At 37.4% G+C, this 19,221-nt stretch overlaps 2 protein-coding genes across 7 annotated transcripts in view; both read right to left on the bottom strand.

Moving 5' to 3' along the window:
* The window catches only part of AHCTF1 (AT-hook containing transcription factor 1), a 49,857-nt gene extending 37,498 nt beyond the window's left edge, over positions 1-12,359 (bottom strand). For 4 of the 6 annotated variants that reach the window (XM_087936630.1, XM_087936654.1, XM_026695447.2 and 1 more), the window contains exons 1-4: positions 11,711-11,936; positions 5,295-5,421; positions 3,185-3,438; positions 1,190-1,370 (exon numbers count right to left, since the gene is read on the bottom strand). In XM_087936630.1, the coding sequence (XP_087792756.1) occupies positions 1,190-1,370; positions 3,185-3,438; positions 5,295-5,415 (556 nt within the window). In that variant the 5' untranslated portion in view covers positions 5,416-5,421; positions 11,711-11,936. Of the gene's footprint in view, positions 1-1,189; positions 1,371-3,184; positions 3,439-5,294; positions 5,422-5,843; positions 5,862-11,710; positions 11,937-12,341 lie in introns of those variants that run through there. The other 2 variants (XM_087936634.1, XM_087936642.1) reach the window with 2 other exon arrangements.
* A 4,028-nt stretch (positions 12,360-16,387) lies between these two features.
* The window catches only part of SRD5A2 (steroid 5 alpha-reductase 2), a 31,350-nt gene continuing 28,516 nt past the window's right edge, over positions 16,388-19,221 (bottom strand). Inside the window, exon 5 of the mRNA XM_026695355.2 lies at positions 16,388-16,841. Coding sequence (XP_026551140.1) covers positions 16,775-16,841 — 67 coding nt within the window. The 3' untranslated portion in view covers positions 16,388-16,774. The remainder of the gene's footprint in view (positions 16,842-19,221) is intronic.

Genomic DNA, 19,221 nt, shown 5'->3' with positions numbered 1-19,221 from the left:
TAACATCATCATGATGTTATCTAGTCCAGTAATAAAATGTCTGCAATCAAACAAGCTCAGAGAGTACCAAGGACTCCATAACTATTCTTGAACTGTGTGCATTCATTAGTTCATTCCTTTCTCAAAAAAATTAAGAGGAAATGCAGACATGTGATTTTGTTAACATTATAGATAATCCGATTAAATACCTGCACAATCCAATATTTAACCTAAATAAAGCTTTGAAATGATAACTTCACTGTTACGTTTTTCTTCTGCATCTAATTTTTCAATAATCTGTTGAGGCTTACTAGAGCTTTCCAATAGCTTGTTTCATTGTTCTTTCCCCCCCACTAATGACATGTACACACTAGACTATTTCTTGGGGACAATTTAATGCCTCCAGTGCCAAAGAGCTAAAAATGAATACATCAATAAATGTGTGTTCGTTTCATTAAAAACATATCCTGATTTTATTACAAATCCAAATTAACAGTTGCTTTCATTTTTAGTTGATTTTAAAATTTCCTGAACGTGGAAGGTCCTGAAAAAATGACTACAGAAATCAACATAGTTTCATATTTTTATACCAATACATATCACAATCCGGATGTTCATAATAAAGCAAATAAGAGTGCTTTGCCTTTTGGACATTATTTTGGGCATGTGAGAAAAAACATGAGCACTCCAGATTCTGGTCCATAATATTAGCAGTTTTCTATTTAATAAATCCATATATGGATTCAGTCACTTCACCCAAATGTAGGCTGGTGAGGCAAGATATTCAGAAGCTGTAGGAATTAACAGATAGTCAAACGAAAGTTTCTACATTTCTAAGTATTTGTTCCTAGCCCATTTCCATATGATTTAATACCATAGCAGGTTAGAGGTACATCATATCTATAATCTACATCACTACTCTATTGCAGATAAATCTGAAAGCCCAGTATTTCTAGTTCAGTGAATTACTACAGAAAAAAATATTGTTCTATTTTATCTTCTCCGGCTGCTGTCAATTTGTATTTCTGTATCTTAATCAAATATACATATTATGGGTTAATAGACCAACCGCAGCCATCTTCCCAAAGATCAGTGATGAGAATTTCAATTAGTATTATGAGTTTAATTTTATAAATTATACCCCCATATAATGTAGAAAACTTGAATCCTCTAGAAATCAGTATTACAGATGAAAAGGAATGTCATTTACCAGAAGCTTCTATTTCATTCTGGTTACATGATAAGTCATCCAAGCAAAGATCTATCAAGAGGACATGACCAACATCAGTAACCACCACAGCCACACCAAATAGCCATCTGAGACACTGATGCAAGTGCTGAGTTGTCAAGCTGGCACCTCCATGGTTTATAATTGGTTCAATAGCAGTGACCTAAAAAAGTGTAATATTAGTTAAGGAATTGGACAACCTATAGGATAAACATATAAACCAGTCAATGTCACCTTGGAATTTATAACTGTGATTTTTGAATTATTGAAATCCAGTCAAAATATCCAAATACAGCTACCACATTCAGTTTAATATAGTAATTCAGAAAAACTATTTTGGTTAAGTACTAATACTGATACAATCAATTCCTCTTTAAATGCAATGAGTGCAATTTTGTTACATGGCCACCAAGTTATTACAAATGTTCATTAATTTTTCATATATTTGACACACATTGATTATTGTTCCAAAATAGTTACATAGAAGCCTTTCATCTATCATTTATTTAAGTGATCATAAGAAAACCATTCATTTATCCTCAGAATTATAAATCATGCAATATAATTTTTCCAGGATGACAAGCAGCAAATAAATTTGCTTCGAATATCCTAACTTAAATATAAAATAAATAAGATTCAACGCATTGCCAAAAGTAATCACTAAGCTTCCTAAACAGAACACAAATGTTCATTGAAAAAAAATACTCTTCATATAATGCCATCCAAACCCTGTTTGAATTTGAACAGCCAGATTCATCCCTTTTGTCAATTATTTTTTCAGATACTGGAATACTGAACTCCCCTTAAGGATTGTGTTTGCTTTCTCACAAAACATTTTACGTTAGGATACTTCTGCATACACTGCTTTCTAATATTACATATTATAATTTATTTTCTTATCTAAAACATAAATTATAGATTTGTCACTCTTTTGCTGACCTCATCCACACCTTTAGCATTTTAAGAGTAAAAACTGAAGTGTAGAGGACCTACTAAATCATCACACTTTATTTCTGATTTTAAATAATATAAGACAAGAAGACAATTCTAATCAAATTCAATATTTGTTTTATATTCATATCTAAGTAAAAAGGGCAAAGAAAACTGGAAAAAATCAGAAGTGCTTTCTGATTATCAGCATATATTATTTAAAATAAACAAATAAATAAATAAAGTAGCAGTATATTGGCTGCATCTACACCAAAAGCCAGACAGAGAACTATCTGCACAGTTCTCACTGAATTCTTAAAATGTTATTCCTGAGAGTCAGGCTGTTCTCAAAAAAACAGCACAGATATTCCTAAAGAAAGGACTATTCCTACTTCTAATTTTGGCCAATTCTAAACATCAGATCAGCCATGCTACTGCAATCAGAAGCTGCCCAAGATAAAAAAGAACAACAAAAACCAAGCATCGTTGCTTATTATAATCTGTGCAAATACACATGCATTTGGCAATACATTTGAAACAAATAAGGTAGAAAGTAAAACTAAAGGGTAACTTTAACCACATTATTGTTTTATTTTACCCTGACTAAAGTATAAATTTAGTTGTGGCAAAATGATAAAAAGTTCTTTCATAGACGAGAAGACAAATATGTGAATTTTTGTTTCTCTTTATCTCTTCTTTTATATTACATAAAAATCCTTTACTGTTCATAAAGAGTTTATTTCCACATTCACTAGCAGCTCAGCCTGCTTAGTATCCTCTTCCAGAATTCAGCAGAATTCTAATAATTCTAATATATAAAAAATAATATAACTCTAATAATTAAGACCATCTTATACTACAGAATGCAACACTGATTAATTTACATTATAAATTTGAAATATAAAAAGATGTGGTTATAATTTTTAAAGGTCACAACTAATACTTATGAGAATTAAAACTGCTGTAAGAGCAAGCATTAAAGCAGAAACAATAGCTGGAGCTCAGGACAAACAACTTATTTTTTAAATTAAGAAATAATGCATATACCCTTCCAGGAAGAACAACTGCTTTAACCACTCTGGATATTCCAAGATCATACAAACACAGAACACTTCCTTCTGTTTCTTCCAAACCAATTAACAGTCCATTTCTTTTCTGCCAGGAAAACTCTTTCACTGCAAGAATAGTGGGTAGCTGTTCATTCACTCCATTAAAACGATATGCTGACAGTCGTTCTCCTGTGATCGGGCTTACAATTTCAAGTTGTGGTCCACATGCAAGGCAAGCCAACCCACTTCGACCTAGAAGAGAAGAAATATATATAAGAGGAAATCTTATCTCTGAAGAATAGAACAATTGGAGAAACACTGGAGGGAAAGTCTTGCATCAGGCACTAGGATTTATTAATTCCATATCTTAGTCACATACCATTTGAAGCACACTCTAGACCAGTAGTTGCCACCCAGTGGGCTGCGGACCACTGGTGGTCAACGAGAAAATTTTGGCGGTCTGCAGAGAAATGTCACCCCCAAAGCACCCCCCAAAGCAATTAATCCAGGCTGCACAGGAACACAAGGCTGCACTGCCCACGTGGCCCACCCACCTGCTGACCCCCACCTTTCAGCCAAGCACAAACCTGACCTTGAGTAGAACTATGTGAGCCGGAACTACGGTAGAAGGTAAGACCAATGGCGGGGGAGGGAAATCTGCCCCGGGTGGCTTGCTGACATTGGTGGGAAAGTTGGTCCCATATTCCAGAGCTGTAGTAGTCACAGGACTGGCCCTTTGGTCATCCCAGAGGAGCTCTGGGATGACCAAAGGGCCAGTCTTGTGACTACTGCAGCTTTGGAATATGGGACCAACTTTCCCACCAACATCAGCAAGCCACCATCAGTCAAAATTCATATTAGTGGTCTGCAGGTTTTAAAATTATGAGTTTGGTGGTCCCTGAGGTCCAAAAGGTTGGCGACCTCTGCTCTAGACTAAATAGCCCAGTAAATTTAATTGATGAGTTCAGAAAAAAATTATATACTGCAATCTGCAGCAGCATGCTTATGCCTTACATTTTTAAATTATTTACAAATGAGAACACTTCCTAAAAACTATGGTGTTTCACACAAAAAATGCTAATTCCTAAATACGATACCTGTTTATGATACCTGTTTAAGCAAATGCAAGGATGAGTACAGAGTGGCAAAATATTTTCCAGTGGAACAATGATTCAGCCTTCTATTGGTAACAGGATTAAGTCCAAGAGAAGAATGAACTCAGATCAAGACAACTGTAGCAAAGGCTTAGCAAACAAAGCACTTATTGCTTGGAGAATGGAGACATTGCTTCAGGATTATATTGCATCTAGTGCTGAGTAATAGCATGCATTTTTAACTTGTCTCCAATGCATTTTTTAAAAACTTAGAGGTCAGATCATATACTATATATCTAAGACAAAAATGGCTTATGCCATATAATTCAAGATAATTTATGAATTTCGTATTAATTCCTGAGAATCAAATCACCAGAAATGTATATGGATAATGCTGCTCCCATTGAAAGCAAAACTTTATTCAAGAAATATGATGGAGCAAATATAATGAGTAAGGTTAATTTTTAAAACTTCCCTTCGTGTTAATAAGGCATGTACTTGCTACTGGATATTTAAATCAAAGATATCTACAGGGTAAAAAATACAGCAATGATATATTAGCACACTTTCAACAGTTCGTTGAAGTTTTGAATTTATAAAAGGACAACCAATTATGAACAAACACTTTGAAAACTGAAACTGTTACACAGTAAAAAAGAATAAGAATCCAAAGCTATTTTAAAGCTATTAACATTTGACTAAACTTTAGAATTGGGCTACATTTAAGCCAATATGGATTATCTAACACTGGACTTATAATAAATTTTATCTTCTATACAGATAAACCCGCTGTAGTTCTACAATCAGATTTTGCATTTAAAGAAATATAAAAGGCAGTATGTCCAACAATAGAAGTACTGATTCAAGAAAAGTCCTTCCTATACTAAATTGTAGATTCATGCAATTTACTTCTCTACCCCATTTTTCTTTGCCCTCACGGAAATATTTAATCATGCATATCACAATAATCTTTTGTAGTTTTAATAATTAAGAAATGTAGGCTCAAATGTTTACCTCCTGTGAATTTCCCAGAAAGTACACAATCTAGTGTTATCTCATCTTCTCCAAGTGCTTGTATTGTCACATCTGGAAACTGCAGTAGACAGCTGGTTACATGAGCAGTTAGGTCTCGCATGTTTCACTATAAAAAATGCAATGGGAAGTTTATTCAAGTAAGCAGTTAGTGCCAGCAAATAATTACAAATACTGTACTATAAAATATATGACCAAGGCTGGGGTATAGCATGCTAAAAGAAATCCAGATTTTAATTAATTTCTTTTAAGTCTCTTTAATTTTAATTATTTTCTTTTAAGTTTTTTGAATTTTTAAAGAGTATATGACTAATAAGGCTAAAAGGGAAAAAAGAGCTGAATTTTCTGTTTGTTTCCTTCCCCCTTACTCTATCTCTTGCATTAAATAAAAACAAACTTCCAGCAATTCTGACAGGTGCAAATGACAACTAAATAAATGGTGCTAGGGTTACGGTCTGGGTAATTGCAGGGGCATCTTTTTTCCTAAATTCCCTGCCAAAGTGCAGGTGGAGGTGTTGATTGCTTTCTCACCTCACCCTCTCTCTCTTAACAAATCAGAGGATGATTAGGAAGTAGAACTGCTCCTTTTCTGAATTTCAGTTTAAGGCTGCTGAGGTTAAAGAGTTGGAGGAACCAGGAATACTGCAGTTCTAGAATGTAAAATTGGACTATGTCAGACAATATTGAACAGCCATGTTATACTGTCTCCCTGAGGCCTGACTTAGCAGGGGGAAGGATAGAAAACAATTCTTTCCTACCTTCAGCAGGCAGTAAGCATTGCGTATCAATGAAGTAGAGAAGGCCTCTTACACAAATGACTACTTTATCGAAGACCTTAAATTTTTCCTCCCTTCATACTAATACTGAGGGGAGGTTTGTGTTCAGTATACACCTAAGCACTGTTGGGTGCTGCTCTATGCCCAGGAGCTAGATTTGATTCACTCAGCAGACAAGGTAAGTACAATCATTGTGTGTAGGGCTCAGATGTTACTGATAAGGCAGCGGTATATCAACATGCATAAGTCAGTGGAGGCTACTAGATAAAAGAATCAGTCACATGCTTACAAATTATATCTGACAAGAAGGAGCCTTGGTACTCTGAGTTTGCTTGTTTTCTTGCAGACGTTTCATTACCTAAAGTAGGTAACATGAGTGCAGTAAAATCAGTGGGTAAAGTAGGTAACATCAGTGCAGTACTGATGATGTTACCTACTTTGGGTAATGAAACGTCTGCAAGAAAACAAGCAAACTCAGAGAGCGCTAAGGACCCTTCACGTCAACCCTCAGCTACAAATATCCTTTTATTAATATCTGACATTGCCCAATGAGCTCAGGACAGGCAGGGCCAGCACTAAAATCACCTGGCCAGGTTCCACAATTTATCATTAGCACTCTTATAGGCAAGTAGCGTAAGAGTGCTATATATTTCAAGTCAAGGTGAAGGCAAATGCTGGACCTTAACAAGAGACATATGTGTGCCAGTTGTTGTCCATTTTTTCTATGAATTATCACACCAATGGCAATGAAGAATTATGATTTAGTTGGCTAAGGGAGGGGAAGATTATTAACAACTGAATCTGTTTTAGGTTAATTTACATAATATCAATGTACTTTTCAAAGATGAAAAGCATATATATTTAAACTTCAGATTTTGTGATACTATCCTGAACAGTGAAATGAGATAATAGCAAAAGTGACTATATTATTGTACTTCAAATACCTGCTCTTTTACTAAAAAAATCCATAGAAAATGTTTCTATAGAAATATATAGCCCTTTATTATATTATTTTAAATTTTAAAATGCAAACCTTAGCAATATGACAAGAGTTTTGTTTATTTAGTTTAAATCAGTTTTAAGAAATTTGCAAAAAGCAAATTAATGAAGACTCGGGAACATGGTTTAAGTCTGCAAAATGTTTGATATCATTCCATGAACAATAATTTTCAATAAGTCAAACTATAATTGTTAATAGATCCACTATGGAACTAAACACTTGTAGGAAAATATATCTTTACAAAGTAATAAAAATATTAAAATCTAGCTTTAAAGTATACAGTATTACGTCTTTATAAATTATACTTATACTTTTGAGCTTGCTTTAACTGTTTACTTGGTAGAATGCCCTCAACTGGCTATGCTTTTACTGGATTAAGCTATGGGATCTATGTCCTTAATTCACCATCACTGAAGTTAAGGAGGTCTTTGTTATCAGCTTCATGGAATGCCAAAAACTGCCTAGACCATTTGGGATAGCCCAATTATCATTTCTAGATTTATTTCCTTTAAAGGTTTTTGTAGTCAGCATCTAGATTATTTGTAGAAGAAGAAAAAATCATGTGCTTAATTTTTTTAAATGACTTTATTTTGGAGAAATGCTGCTGATAACAAGATCAGTGCTAAAAACAATACTAGTATGTTCTACATACTATTTTAGATCTTGTTTGTTCAACATTATAATATCTAAAAATAGTTTCTAAGCTGCAATATATTGCGCTTACAGGAAGCTAGAATACGTAACAGTGGAAAAGAAATTGTAAATTACATGTTTTATACACAATAAAAGATAATAAAATTGTCTATTTATTCCTTCAGTGAATTTTATAACTATACTGCTTTCCTTAAGCCTTAAATACATTTTCTTCAAAGACCACAAAACATTTTTATAATGATACTTTGTGATAGTTGTTTTGTCTTGATTTAGTTTACTGTTTCCCTGAAAATATGACCTACCCTGAAAGCAAGCCTTAGTTTAGCTCCGCTATTGGCTACAGAGGCCTTTCCTGAAGGGCCTCTGATGGTAAAGTGGAGGTCAAGGGCACCGCATGCATCATTCTGGATCTCATTTCTCTGCTGCTGTCAGAGGCCTTCCAGAAAGGTCTCTGACAGTGAAAAAGAGGCAGGGAGTGACATGCGCAAGCAGCAACAAGTGGCCGCAGAAGTGGCCCAGCAATGGACTCCTGCTGGGTGGGGCTGTTGGTGCCACCACCACAAGGTGAGTCAGTGGAAGACAACCCCCCCCCCCCCAAATTAAGACCTGCTGTCTTTTTGGTAGCAAAAATGTAAGACTGGGTCTTATTTTCAGGGAAACATGGTATCAGAATGTAAAAATACTGGGTTATTGGGTTCTACATTTAACAATAAATCTAGTTATTTTAGAACATTTGCAAGAGGAATTTTTATTCATGACAAGGAAGGCAATTCAGTTTACAATTTATTTATTTCCATTCACATCCCATGCAAATGTGTGGCTAACAATCAACTAAATCATCAACAAAAATAGCAATTAAAATATATTGCACCATTGCAATGCTGGGAGAAAGAATCAGGAATTCAGCACCTTGTAAAGGCAAGCAAGGATAGGCCATTTGTCTCTTATGACAGAAACAGCGGAATAGAAAGTATGCTCTCCTGGGTCCTATCAGAAGGTGCATCCAATATAAGTGATCTTTAACAAATCAACCTTATCTGTTTTTGTGGGACAGCCAAAAGAACTGGAGACAAAAGAGCCGTGGAAATAATTGGAGCTTGTTGGTCCCAAGGATATGGATTGGGCTTCCGAAGCTGAGAGCATGGTTGCCCGAATTAGGTCCTTTCTAGTTGGCTAAGTCCTGAGTCAGGAAATACTTTTTGGTTTCATCCAAAATTCATTCTTCAGTGATGGGGTGGACTGTACTCAAGAAACTATTTCTGTACCCAATGATGTTGGATAATTTCCATCTGTTTTCAACCTTTATTTTGAAGGGAAAGTTGCAGAAATGATGATCAAGTTGCAGCTTAAGAGGGCTCTAGAGCAGGGCTGTCAAACTTGTATCGTTACATGACCTATCGCTACTTTTTTCCCCTTCACTAAACCAGGCGTGGTCATGGTCATGCATGATGCCTCTAGACTGCGGGCCCAAGTTTTTCACCCCTTCTCTAGGAGAAATAGATTATCTTGGTGTTCTTCCAGGAGTTTCAAGCCTGCGCATAGCACTGAGGTGGCATTAAAATCACTTTTGAGTAATCTCTGATTGGAGGGAATGCATCCACACTGGTCCTCCTTTTTTCTGTGATATTCAATACAACTGATCATAGTATTCTTCTGGACTAGCTCAAATGGTTAAGAGCAAGGGCATGCTGGTTAAAAGAGTTTTGCTGGCATTAGGTATATTCAATATGCTGTTGACATGGAATTTTACATATTTACTGAAAGCCAACCAGGTAACTCTGTCAAGGTTGGGAAGGATCAAATATTAGGGTTAGGCTCAACCCTAATCAAATCAAGTAGCTATGGGTTATGGGATTGCTTGAATCTGGGATTTTCCATTGATGCTTCTGGATAAGGTAGTCTTCTCCCAGTTTTGAATGATTTTATCTGCCACATACTTCAGATAATCCTTAACAGTATCCTGCAGATCAGGGGTCCCCAACCACCGGGCCCCGGACTGGTACCGGTCCATGGATCATTTTGTACCGGGCCGCAAAGAATGAATAATTGTGATTAAAATATATATTAAAATATGTTTTTGCTTCCGGGTGTCTTATTTTGAAAGACAACCACTTCCACCCTTGCCTAACTTCCGCGCTTGACTCTTTGGCGCATATTTATCCTGCATCAGGAATGCAAGCTAGCCCTCGCAAAATGAGCCAGAAACAGAGTTCACTGGAGAGTTTTTGGGGGAAAGGGTAAGTTACGAGTTCATCGCTTATTTATTTACTGTTATTGGAACCTTCATGCCCCTACCCGGTCCTTGAAAGTGTTTCTGAGTGAAACTGGTCCCTGGTACAAAAAAGGCTGGGGACCACTGCTGCAGATGATTATTTTGCCCTCCCTCCCACCTCACTTTAAACAGGGTCATCAAATACCAATTCAGCATGCCAATAAGAAGAAAAATACATTGTGCAGCTCTTATTACCACAAGGTATATGCTATGTGTGTTCAGATAATGTGTTTAGCTTTTGAGATCACTTAAAAAAATAATCTCTTCACAGGGGAACCCAGTTTTCATGTGTTCAACATTCCTAATCTAGAACAGCCAACTATGCAGCAGTCTCTGGATATAGATTAACTTCAAGGCAAAGGCTGCTGACATGTCAACAATTTGATTATCTATGAAATATTTTGTACATTTTACAACATTTATGAATCAGTTGGAAATCAGATACTCCAATATATTTTGTGACTATTTCCTCTAATTAAGGCATACTTTTCCTTTCCTGTCATTCCTAAAGCATACACTGACAATAGTCTTCATGTTTGTTAATTACTTTGACTCTGGAAAGGCAGGTCAAATTCAAATGTAATCCTGAAAATTGTCCACATGTTAAAACACAGATGCATTAACAGCTCACTCTTGTTTATATCTAGCTTATTTATATCTATATCTTCCTACCTAGCTGTCAGGTCTAAGCAGGTTTCACACTTCAGGGATAGGGATATTTTCAAATGCACAAAACAGCTCAGTCTTGTTACTTTTAGGATAACTTTGTTCTTACAAAATTTGCAATTGGGGGAGGGGAGATTTTAAAATGTCACCTGCCACCCAAAGCCTTGAAGCATCTTGTCAGTTCAAATTCTATAAAGTCGCTGGGCAGCATTTCATGATCGCTGCCTTATTCTTATCAGGTGAAGTCACAATTAAACACCAAGTATTACACACTGGGCCCTGTAATCGGAAGAGTCTGGTTGGTTTCGAGAAATAACTTGCACACTTGTTGAAAGAAATGCGATTAAATCAACCCCAGCCTCCTCCGCAGTCACAAAACCAACCAGACTGTCCAAGCAGTAGGAAGTCCAGGCCAGGCCTATGATCCGACGGATTCTTAAAAACAAAAAAGCACCATGGCTGTTTCATCTCGTTTTAGCGATTACGCCTCCAAGAAGAGAGAGACTCATGGCCAGGAACGAGGGCCCGCGAACAAAATCCCAAAGGCTGCCTTCGCTAAAGTAGATCAGAGGCACCGGGGCAGGCCCTCAGGAGAGAGCACGCCGACCTCGCCTTCCTTCAGTCCGGTAGATAGCGCGAAGCACGTTTTTTCTCCTCCTCCTCCTCTGCCTCCTCCCCCACTCAGGTCTGAAACTGCCGCCAGGCAAGGACCCGCTCGACCCGGCCAGAGCGGCTCTCCCGGCGCCTGGCGATAGCGAGGAGGCCGGAGCGGCGGGGCTGGAAGGGGAAGGCCGCCCCCTGACCCTCCCGCTCAGCCTGGCCGGGTTCCGAAGCTGCAACGCAACGAGGGGAGCCCCGGATCTCCCCCCCCCCCGGTGTCTCCAACGGCTGGTTACATAACAAGCCCGACGACGGCCCTCCTCTTCCCCGCCGAACGAGGCCTAGTTAGGGAAGCCCCGCTTGCCGAACCGAGCCGGTAGCCCAGCCCTTCGCTCTTCGGCCAAGCGTCTTGTTCCCCCCGCCCCCGTACCTGCTTCGGAGGCGGGGGTTGCCGCCTGGGCTGCGCCGCTCGCGTTATCACACTCAGAAGAGCAGCATCTCTCGCGCTTCCGCCGCGGCCGTTTTAAAGAAAGCTGGCGGGCTCCCTGGGCCAGGCCTACTCAAGCCGCCCGTCACCGCGCTCGCCCGCTCTCTGCCTACGCAGCAACCTCCTCTTTCTTCCCCCCCCCGCCCCCACCCGATCACTCACCGGCTGCAGGAAGAGGAGGAGGAGGAGGGCCCGACGGTGGAGGGACGAGGTCTCGCGAGAGCAAATCACAGCCGTCGCGGGAATTTTCAAATCCCTGTTCTCTTGCGGTTGGTTTAAGTGGATGTTCTAGAGAGGACACCGTAGGAAGTCCTCGGATGCAGTTTCCACAAAACTACAATTCCCGGCATGCGTTGTTTCGAAGTTTGAACGCGCTTTGGCCAGGCCACGGCAGGGCGATTTACCAAAACAACAACATACAAATTTCAAAAGGGAATAGTGGTCGATCTGCTGCTGGCAGGTCTTACCCATAAACGACAACAACAACAACAGCAGTAACAACAACAAACAAAGATCCAATGAATTCAATTGTGCCCAAAGGAGGCAGAAAAGTAAAGAAAAGCATATGACTGACTGGGGAAAGCAACTCTCCTTTCTTCGGACTGAATCCTCTCTGTAGGAAAATAATGTTTTTTCGGTCTCACACCCAGGATAGTAACGTAATAAATGCTGTCTGTATTGTCAGTATGTGATTCTTGGAGTGAGCGCTATTCTTATAATGGGTCTTTGACCCACCGGTCTGGCCAGAGGCGCAAACATCAGTGTTACACTCTTAGGCTGTCTTTGCACTGTTTTGCAGTTTCAGTCTCTAAAATCAGATGCATGGACAAAACTGAAAAATAAAAATAAATGACAACTTGATAATGACAAATGCATTATCTAGGAAGGTAGGGCAAGTAAATTCAACTATACTGAACCAGGAGAGCCAATGAATATTATATTAAAGTATGTATACACATATTTCTTGTCTTAGAAATTATGTCAAGTTTAATTTATAGCCGCTTGAATGCAAAAAGATGTTATATCCATCTTAATTTTAATATATTTCCATTTCCTGTATTGTGTACTTTGACATTTTGAGATCCCCTAGGTTCATGAAGTAAAAGACACTCCTCAATTGCCATTACTCCTGGTAGGGACCTCTGCTCCATAGAATAAATTCTTTGCAGATATTAGATTGGTACAAATCTTGGCATTTTCCCACACAGCTGTTAAAATAGACTTTTCCTCTCAGAATTATCAAAAGTTAATATTGCCCATGTTTGATGTGGGTTCCTATGATAACTATTGAACTGATTGATTATTTTAACTATTGGTTGGATTTATTTGTTTGTTTGTTTGTTTGTTTGTTTGCATTCTAACTGACCAATCCTAAGTAGTTTGCTAGCCATAGGAAAAAGAGGAACCAACATGCATTTTTTGGAGGAATTGTATTCCAACAATCCTGTCCACAAGGCATATTGGAGTATAATCGAGTCGTCATCAGATTACTGAAAAATCAGGAGATATGATATCCTTTGAACACTTGATACCAATGGAGAAGTGGTGGCTCCTGCATAGGCATGTTTCTTTAATACAAATAACATACAAACAGCCCACCCCTGCCAGATGTTATTGGGAGAATGCAATTCTATAGATATTCAAGTCTTGAATCATGTAAGCTTTATTCTCTTGTTTAATTGTAGTGTGGCTTTTATATTTTTATTTTGTGTAAACCATGGTGTGATGCAAGATTTGGTGTATAAGTACAATAAATAAAATTGTATAATAGAATTTCTACAGAGACTGCACCCCATTCTGCCCAAACCAGTTCATACGATACTTGATGTTTGCTTTTTCTGAATACCATGTGGATTTTTAGCTCAAACATCTGCCCTCTGTGCTAGTCCTCCTCTGCTTAGCAGACAAATAGTTCTGGTGAATTCAAAAGCTTATATTCTTAAACATGATATCATCTAAAAATGTATTGCCCTGATATTGTTGTAATGCTTGTAAATCTCATATCTTGTGTAATGTAATATTCTATTGGCTTCTGACCACTCACTATCAACATGAAGGGATGCAGCCAATAGTGGTGGCAATAAAAATCAAGTGAATCAAAGGAAAAAAAAACTTTATCTTAATATTAAGGCATCTCTGGATACTTCTCATGGTTGTTTTTTAAGTTCTCCTAAAGGTTTTCACAATGTATTCTTCCAGATTTGAAATACAATTGCTATACAATTACTATCCAGCAGGGATCATTATGCAAGCAAAAACGTTAAATGAAAGAATCTTTAAAACTGACGCATCCCAGAAGGAGGAGTGTCAAGGAGTATGCGGGAGGGAGCTCTACAGATTTAGGAAGTCATGGCAGCACATGTAAGCTGTGGGAAGCCTCCATCCCTCCCAAGAATGAAATATTTTGGAGAATATTAAGAGGCAGAATTTCCCCAAAGGAGAAATAAAGAAAAAAAAATCTTAATAAAGGCAGGAAGCAGCCCCAGTCTTCCCACCATAAGAAAATAGCTTCAAACTAAGAAGCTTGAAGAGGCTGACCTTTAGGAATGTATAATTTGTATCCATTCAGAAAAACTGGGCCAATCTATTCATAAACAAACACTTTCAACCACAGTTCATACCTAAGGCTGGAGCTGATGCGATTAAGAATTTACATTCCTCCACCCAAATTCTATGGACAGGACATGAACTTTAGAATATACTAGGATTAAGCCACTACCACTGACATAGTAAAAGACACAAGGCTCACAACCCCTGGAGCATCTCAATCACAAAACTGCAGAACCTTATAAAGATCCATGCACTCGGCCATTTTGTCAGACACCGCAGAAACATTCACCCCAGAAACAGAGGTTTCTGGCATCCAAATAAACAGAGACCTTCTTTCCAACCAGCCGGTCTCCATTTTATTTCCAGTGTTTTTCTCCTGGAACTGGACTGGATTTTTCTTCCTACAAAGCTTTACACTTCATCATGGTTCATCCACTCCCACATTTCCCACCAAGTAGGAAATCACATGTCCATGGCTATACTTTCTGGCTTGAAAGAGGCAAGACTAGTTTCATACCTTTGGCTCCTGTTTGCATGAGTGCCCACGTGTGTGTGTGTGTCTGTGTATATGCACACACACACACACACTACCAGTGCACTGACCTTATGGATGTCTCTTCATCATCAAAAACCATCAATCCCCAAAGAAAAACTTTTGGTCTCCCATTGTATATTAATCTTTAAAATCCTCTGAGTTAGCGTATGTATCTGAATCCAGAATTTTCTAACCTTGTTACACATCCACCAAATACGATAAAATGTTTCTTCTTGTCATTCACATTTACAACATAAATTTGAAGTGTGCTAATGGTACCTCATTTTATCCCATTCTTCTCTCTCTATATTATCTCTCCTTTGCTTGATCCTTTCCTGTTGCCTACGCGATCATGATTGCTTTCATTGTATAGAAAAGCAAACAGCTTACTCTCTTGAAATCCCTCTCTAATCTTTTTACTCTGGGCAGAGGAGAGGGAGTACATTATACTTACTGACTGTAATGGTGATCATGCGATTGAGGGATGCTGCAAAGATTGTAAATGGGCTGTAAAGCTATTTTTTCTTTTCTTCCCCAGCGTTGTTCTAATGCTGGTCACTGAACACACAGTTGATAAATGAGGACTACCTTTATATTCGTCTTTCTGTCATTTGAACTATAAGAGGAAATTGATCAATTTCTGCTCTTCCTTACCTTTTAATCAACTGATCTATGGAGCCAGACCTGTTGTATGCGGTACCGTATATACACAGAAATTTAGATGTCTCTTGAGAAGCATAGAAATTTTGCTGTTGGGAGCATTGAACAGCTCCTGGGTTTTTTTCTTTGTTGGCAGTTTGAGACTATTTATTAGCTGGCCAGGTTGGTGGCAACAGTTAATCTTTCTTGTCTGGACTCTGAAACTGAGCTAAGTCAGAACTGGATGTGTGGGAACTACTCAGAAACTTGAGAGCTACAGACTAAATTGAAAAGTAAAAGAAAACCAAGAAAGGGCAATAAAGAACCATTTCTGTGCTATGAATCCGTTCAGTCACCAGATATTAGGCTTTTAACACAAAATATCTATCTGGATAAGAAGATGGGAGGTGTATACCTATTTCTTGATTTGACAGGTAAAGTGATAGGATGCTCTGTGTAATTTTAAAAAAAATAATTTTAAAGTTTTACAAAGCACATAAAAACTAATAAAGAGCAGAAGACAGAAAGAAAGAAAAAGAAAGAAAAAGAAAAGCTAAAGTAAAGAAAGATAGAAAGAAAGAAGCTTCCAATTTTCTTTGCAGGAAATATAAATACATGTACAATATTAATTCTTATTCTATTATTACAACCACCCTTTTTTATTATCCATTTTTTTCTAATAATCAAAACCACAATTCACAAGCATATTTTTTCTGTTTCATGCAAAAGGTATGATGTTTATTTGATGTCATATTCAGCTCATGGATCACACTTATAAAAAACACTTTCACCTGTTAAATTGCCTGTTACAATAACTGAGCAGCTTACATTTCATTTTTGATGATAATTGTATACAACCATAACTCATTTGAAAAATACCAAAAGATGCACTCATATATCTTGAAACTGAGAATTACTTTTTAATGGAATGTTTTCTTTGTCTTTATGAGAAAGAACACAGAAATAAAGCAATAGGCTTACAGCTAACAACAAGCCCTTCCCCCCTTTACCTGAACGTTTCTTAATTTTCACTGCTTTCTGTGAAAAGTAGATAGTGATAACAGTTCAGTTTCCCAGACAAGCAGCACTAGTTGCCAACCTGTGAAATGCAGGTAGGAGAACATTAGTTGCTGAATACTCTTCATGCTCTTAAGGGCCAAAAGGATTCTATTATATAAAATGAAATTATTCAAGAATCTTTAATACATTATACTTTACAATAATATAATGTTTATGTAAACAATAAAGAACACATAACATCCATCCATTCTGATAACTGTTCTTCAAAATATAAAAGGAATCAAGACTTTTCTTGATCTTGGATAGGCTGTGAATGTCTTCAGATAAAACCTGTAAGAAAACATACACAAACATGAAAATGCAGATATGTACCCTAAATTATAAACCTGCTTTAAGAAGGTAGACTTTCACTTCTCAAATCTCTTCTGGTATATGGCTCTTCAAAAATGGGTCATAAATGGATCCAAAGTTTCAAAGAATGTTAACATTTAAATCAGAGGTGTCAAACTCGCAGCCCGGGGCCGGATGCATTATGTGCTGGCCTCGCCCCTTCCCAGTTAAGCAAGGGGGGGGGGGGGAGTCCCAATACATCATGTGACGCCACCATGATGACACCTGTGATTTAAATGATAAATGAAAAGTTAACTTTATGTCCTTCTCCCTAACGAAGGACCATCTGCCACTATGGAAACAATTCCGATGATGTCAAAACTCACTCTTTTATATTCACTTATAATTGTGACTTATTTAATTATTATAAACAATTATTTAATTATTTATAACAATTGCACTTATTTAATTGTTATATACATTCAGTAATTTGTAATGAAAAAATTATAGAATACTATACTATATGTTACTTTTATACATAATTTTCCTTTCACTTGTAAGCCACTCGAAAAGACTCAGTACTTCTGGAAGACAAGATTCAAACATTTGATGTCTTCTAGCAGGGTCAAACTTCAACTGATATTATTTGTAGAGAACTCCTGCTCGCTTTGAATAGCAACTAGCTGGTAAGTGTTGATTATCATTATACAAATTACTGGATGTTAATGTCAGAGATCTATATTCAGCATTATTTATACATCATGAGAAAAGTCCAAGAATAAAACAGTGGAAGAGTCGCCACCGGTAGTCCTCAATGTACGAGCACAATGGAGCTCAAAATTTCTATTGCTAAGCAAGGCAGTGTAACTGAGTCATGGCCCATTTTAAAACCATTGTTACTATGGGTGTTAGGCAATTCACAAACAAATCTGGTTTCCCTATTGATTTTGCTTGTCAAGAAAGGTTGAGAATAACAACTTCAGGATCCAGCCATTGTAAATACATGCCAGTCGCCAAGCATCCCAAGTCTGATCACATGACTAAGGGGATGCTGCAACAGTTATAACTGTGGGAACTGGCCATAAGAAACCTTTTTTTGGTGCTGTTATAACTTTAAATGGTCATTAAATGAATGGTGGTAAATTGTAAATTAAGGACCACCTGTATTTCTAGGTATTTTCTACGTGGTTTTTATGCTTGGCTAAATAAAACTTAAGTAATAGAATAAAAAGTTATAAGACCTTGTTGAATGTTTCCAAATCCTCAGCTTTAAGGATAACATGAAAAGAAAGTTCTTATTTTAATTTTCTAAGTTATCTATTCAGTGTGGCTCCTACAGAAAACATTGTGTATATTTGTATGACTAGTGGCATACACAATTCAGTATTTGAAGTTTTAGGGCCAAAGCAAGAAGACAATAGACATGCTGTGTGCTAGGTCCTATAAATTACACAAGTGAAGCAGATCTGTGTGGAAACAAAAGAAAACAAGGGTAAATGGAAAAAGCTGATGCTTCAGCAGTTTCTAATCCACTTGTAGAAGGCCACAACTAGATAAATCCATTGACTATCTTATGTGGTTTGACAATAACTAAGATAGCTACAAAATTCCTATCTAGAAAGACACCCATTTCCATGGACTTGCTGTTTGGCTTCTAGAATAAAACACGTAGAGACACATATGTTCTCATGTGCCTTGTGCTGTAGGCAGCTCACACTTAGATTTGCTAAAAGAAAGGATCACAGACGAATTTCCCCAGGGTCACAGTGCCCATCCAAACAGAACTATAAACCACAGCTGCATTTCTCATTTTTAAGTGCCCACAGGAGATTATTTTAGTGCACTGGAATCAATTTGGATCAAAGTGCACTGGAGTCAATTTTAGTGCATTGGAGCCAATTTGGATCAAAGGCAGAGTATTAATATTTCAAATAAATGGGCATCTTCTTACTTATCTTTTACTGTTTTATCTATTTTGACAATTCTGGGAGGCAAATATTTGAGCAAGATAGATTGAAGCATAACTGCATATTTCTTGCTAATAACACAATGTTAGATTTGTGAGGGAGAAGGGAATTTTAGTGAAAAGTGGAATCAAGGCAGTTTACAATACAATAAAGGTAGAACGGAGATGTGGCGGAGAATGTGCATAATCTGTTTCCCAGAACAAACGTATACACCAGGGGTCCCCAAACTTGGCAACTTTAAGATTTGTGGACTTCGACTCCCAGAATTCTGGGAGATTTATTTATTTATTTGTTTGTTTATTTATTTATTTATTTATTTATTTGGTTTGGTTTGTCAATTGCTTACAAGATAAACATAGTTATGAATACATGGATACAGATAAGAAAAATAAAAGAAACAATAGGACAGGGAC

The sequence above is a fragment of the Pseudonaja textilis genome, chromosome 1 (genome assembly GCF_049901715.1).
Source record: "Pseudonaja textilis isolate UNSWEBS1 chromosome 1, rPseTex1.2, whole genome shotgun sequence".
NCBI classification, from domain to species: Eukaryota; Metazoa; Chordata; class Lepidosauria; order Squamata; family Elapidae; genus Pseudonaja; species Pseudonaja textilis.
The sequence above is the reverse complement of the archived record's forward strand: the minus strand, read 5'-3'. Positions and strand labels throughout refer to the sequence as shown.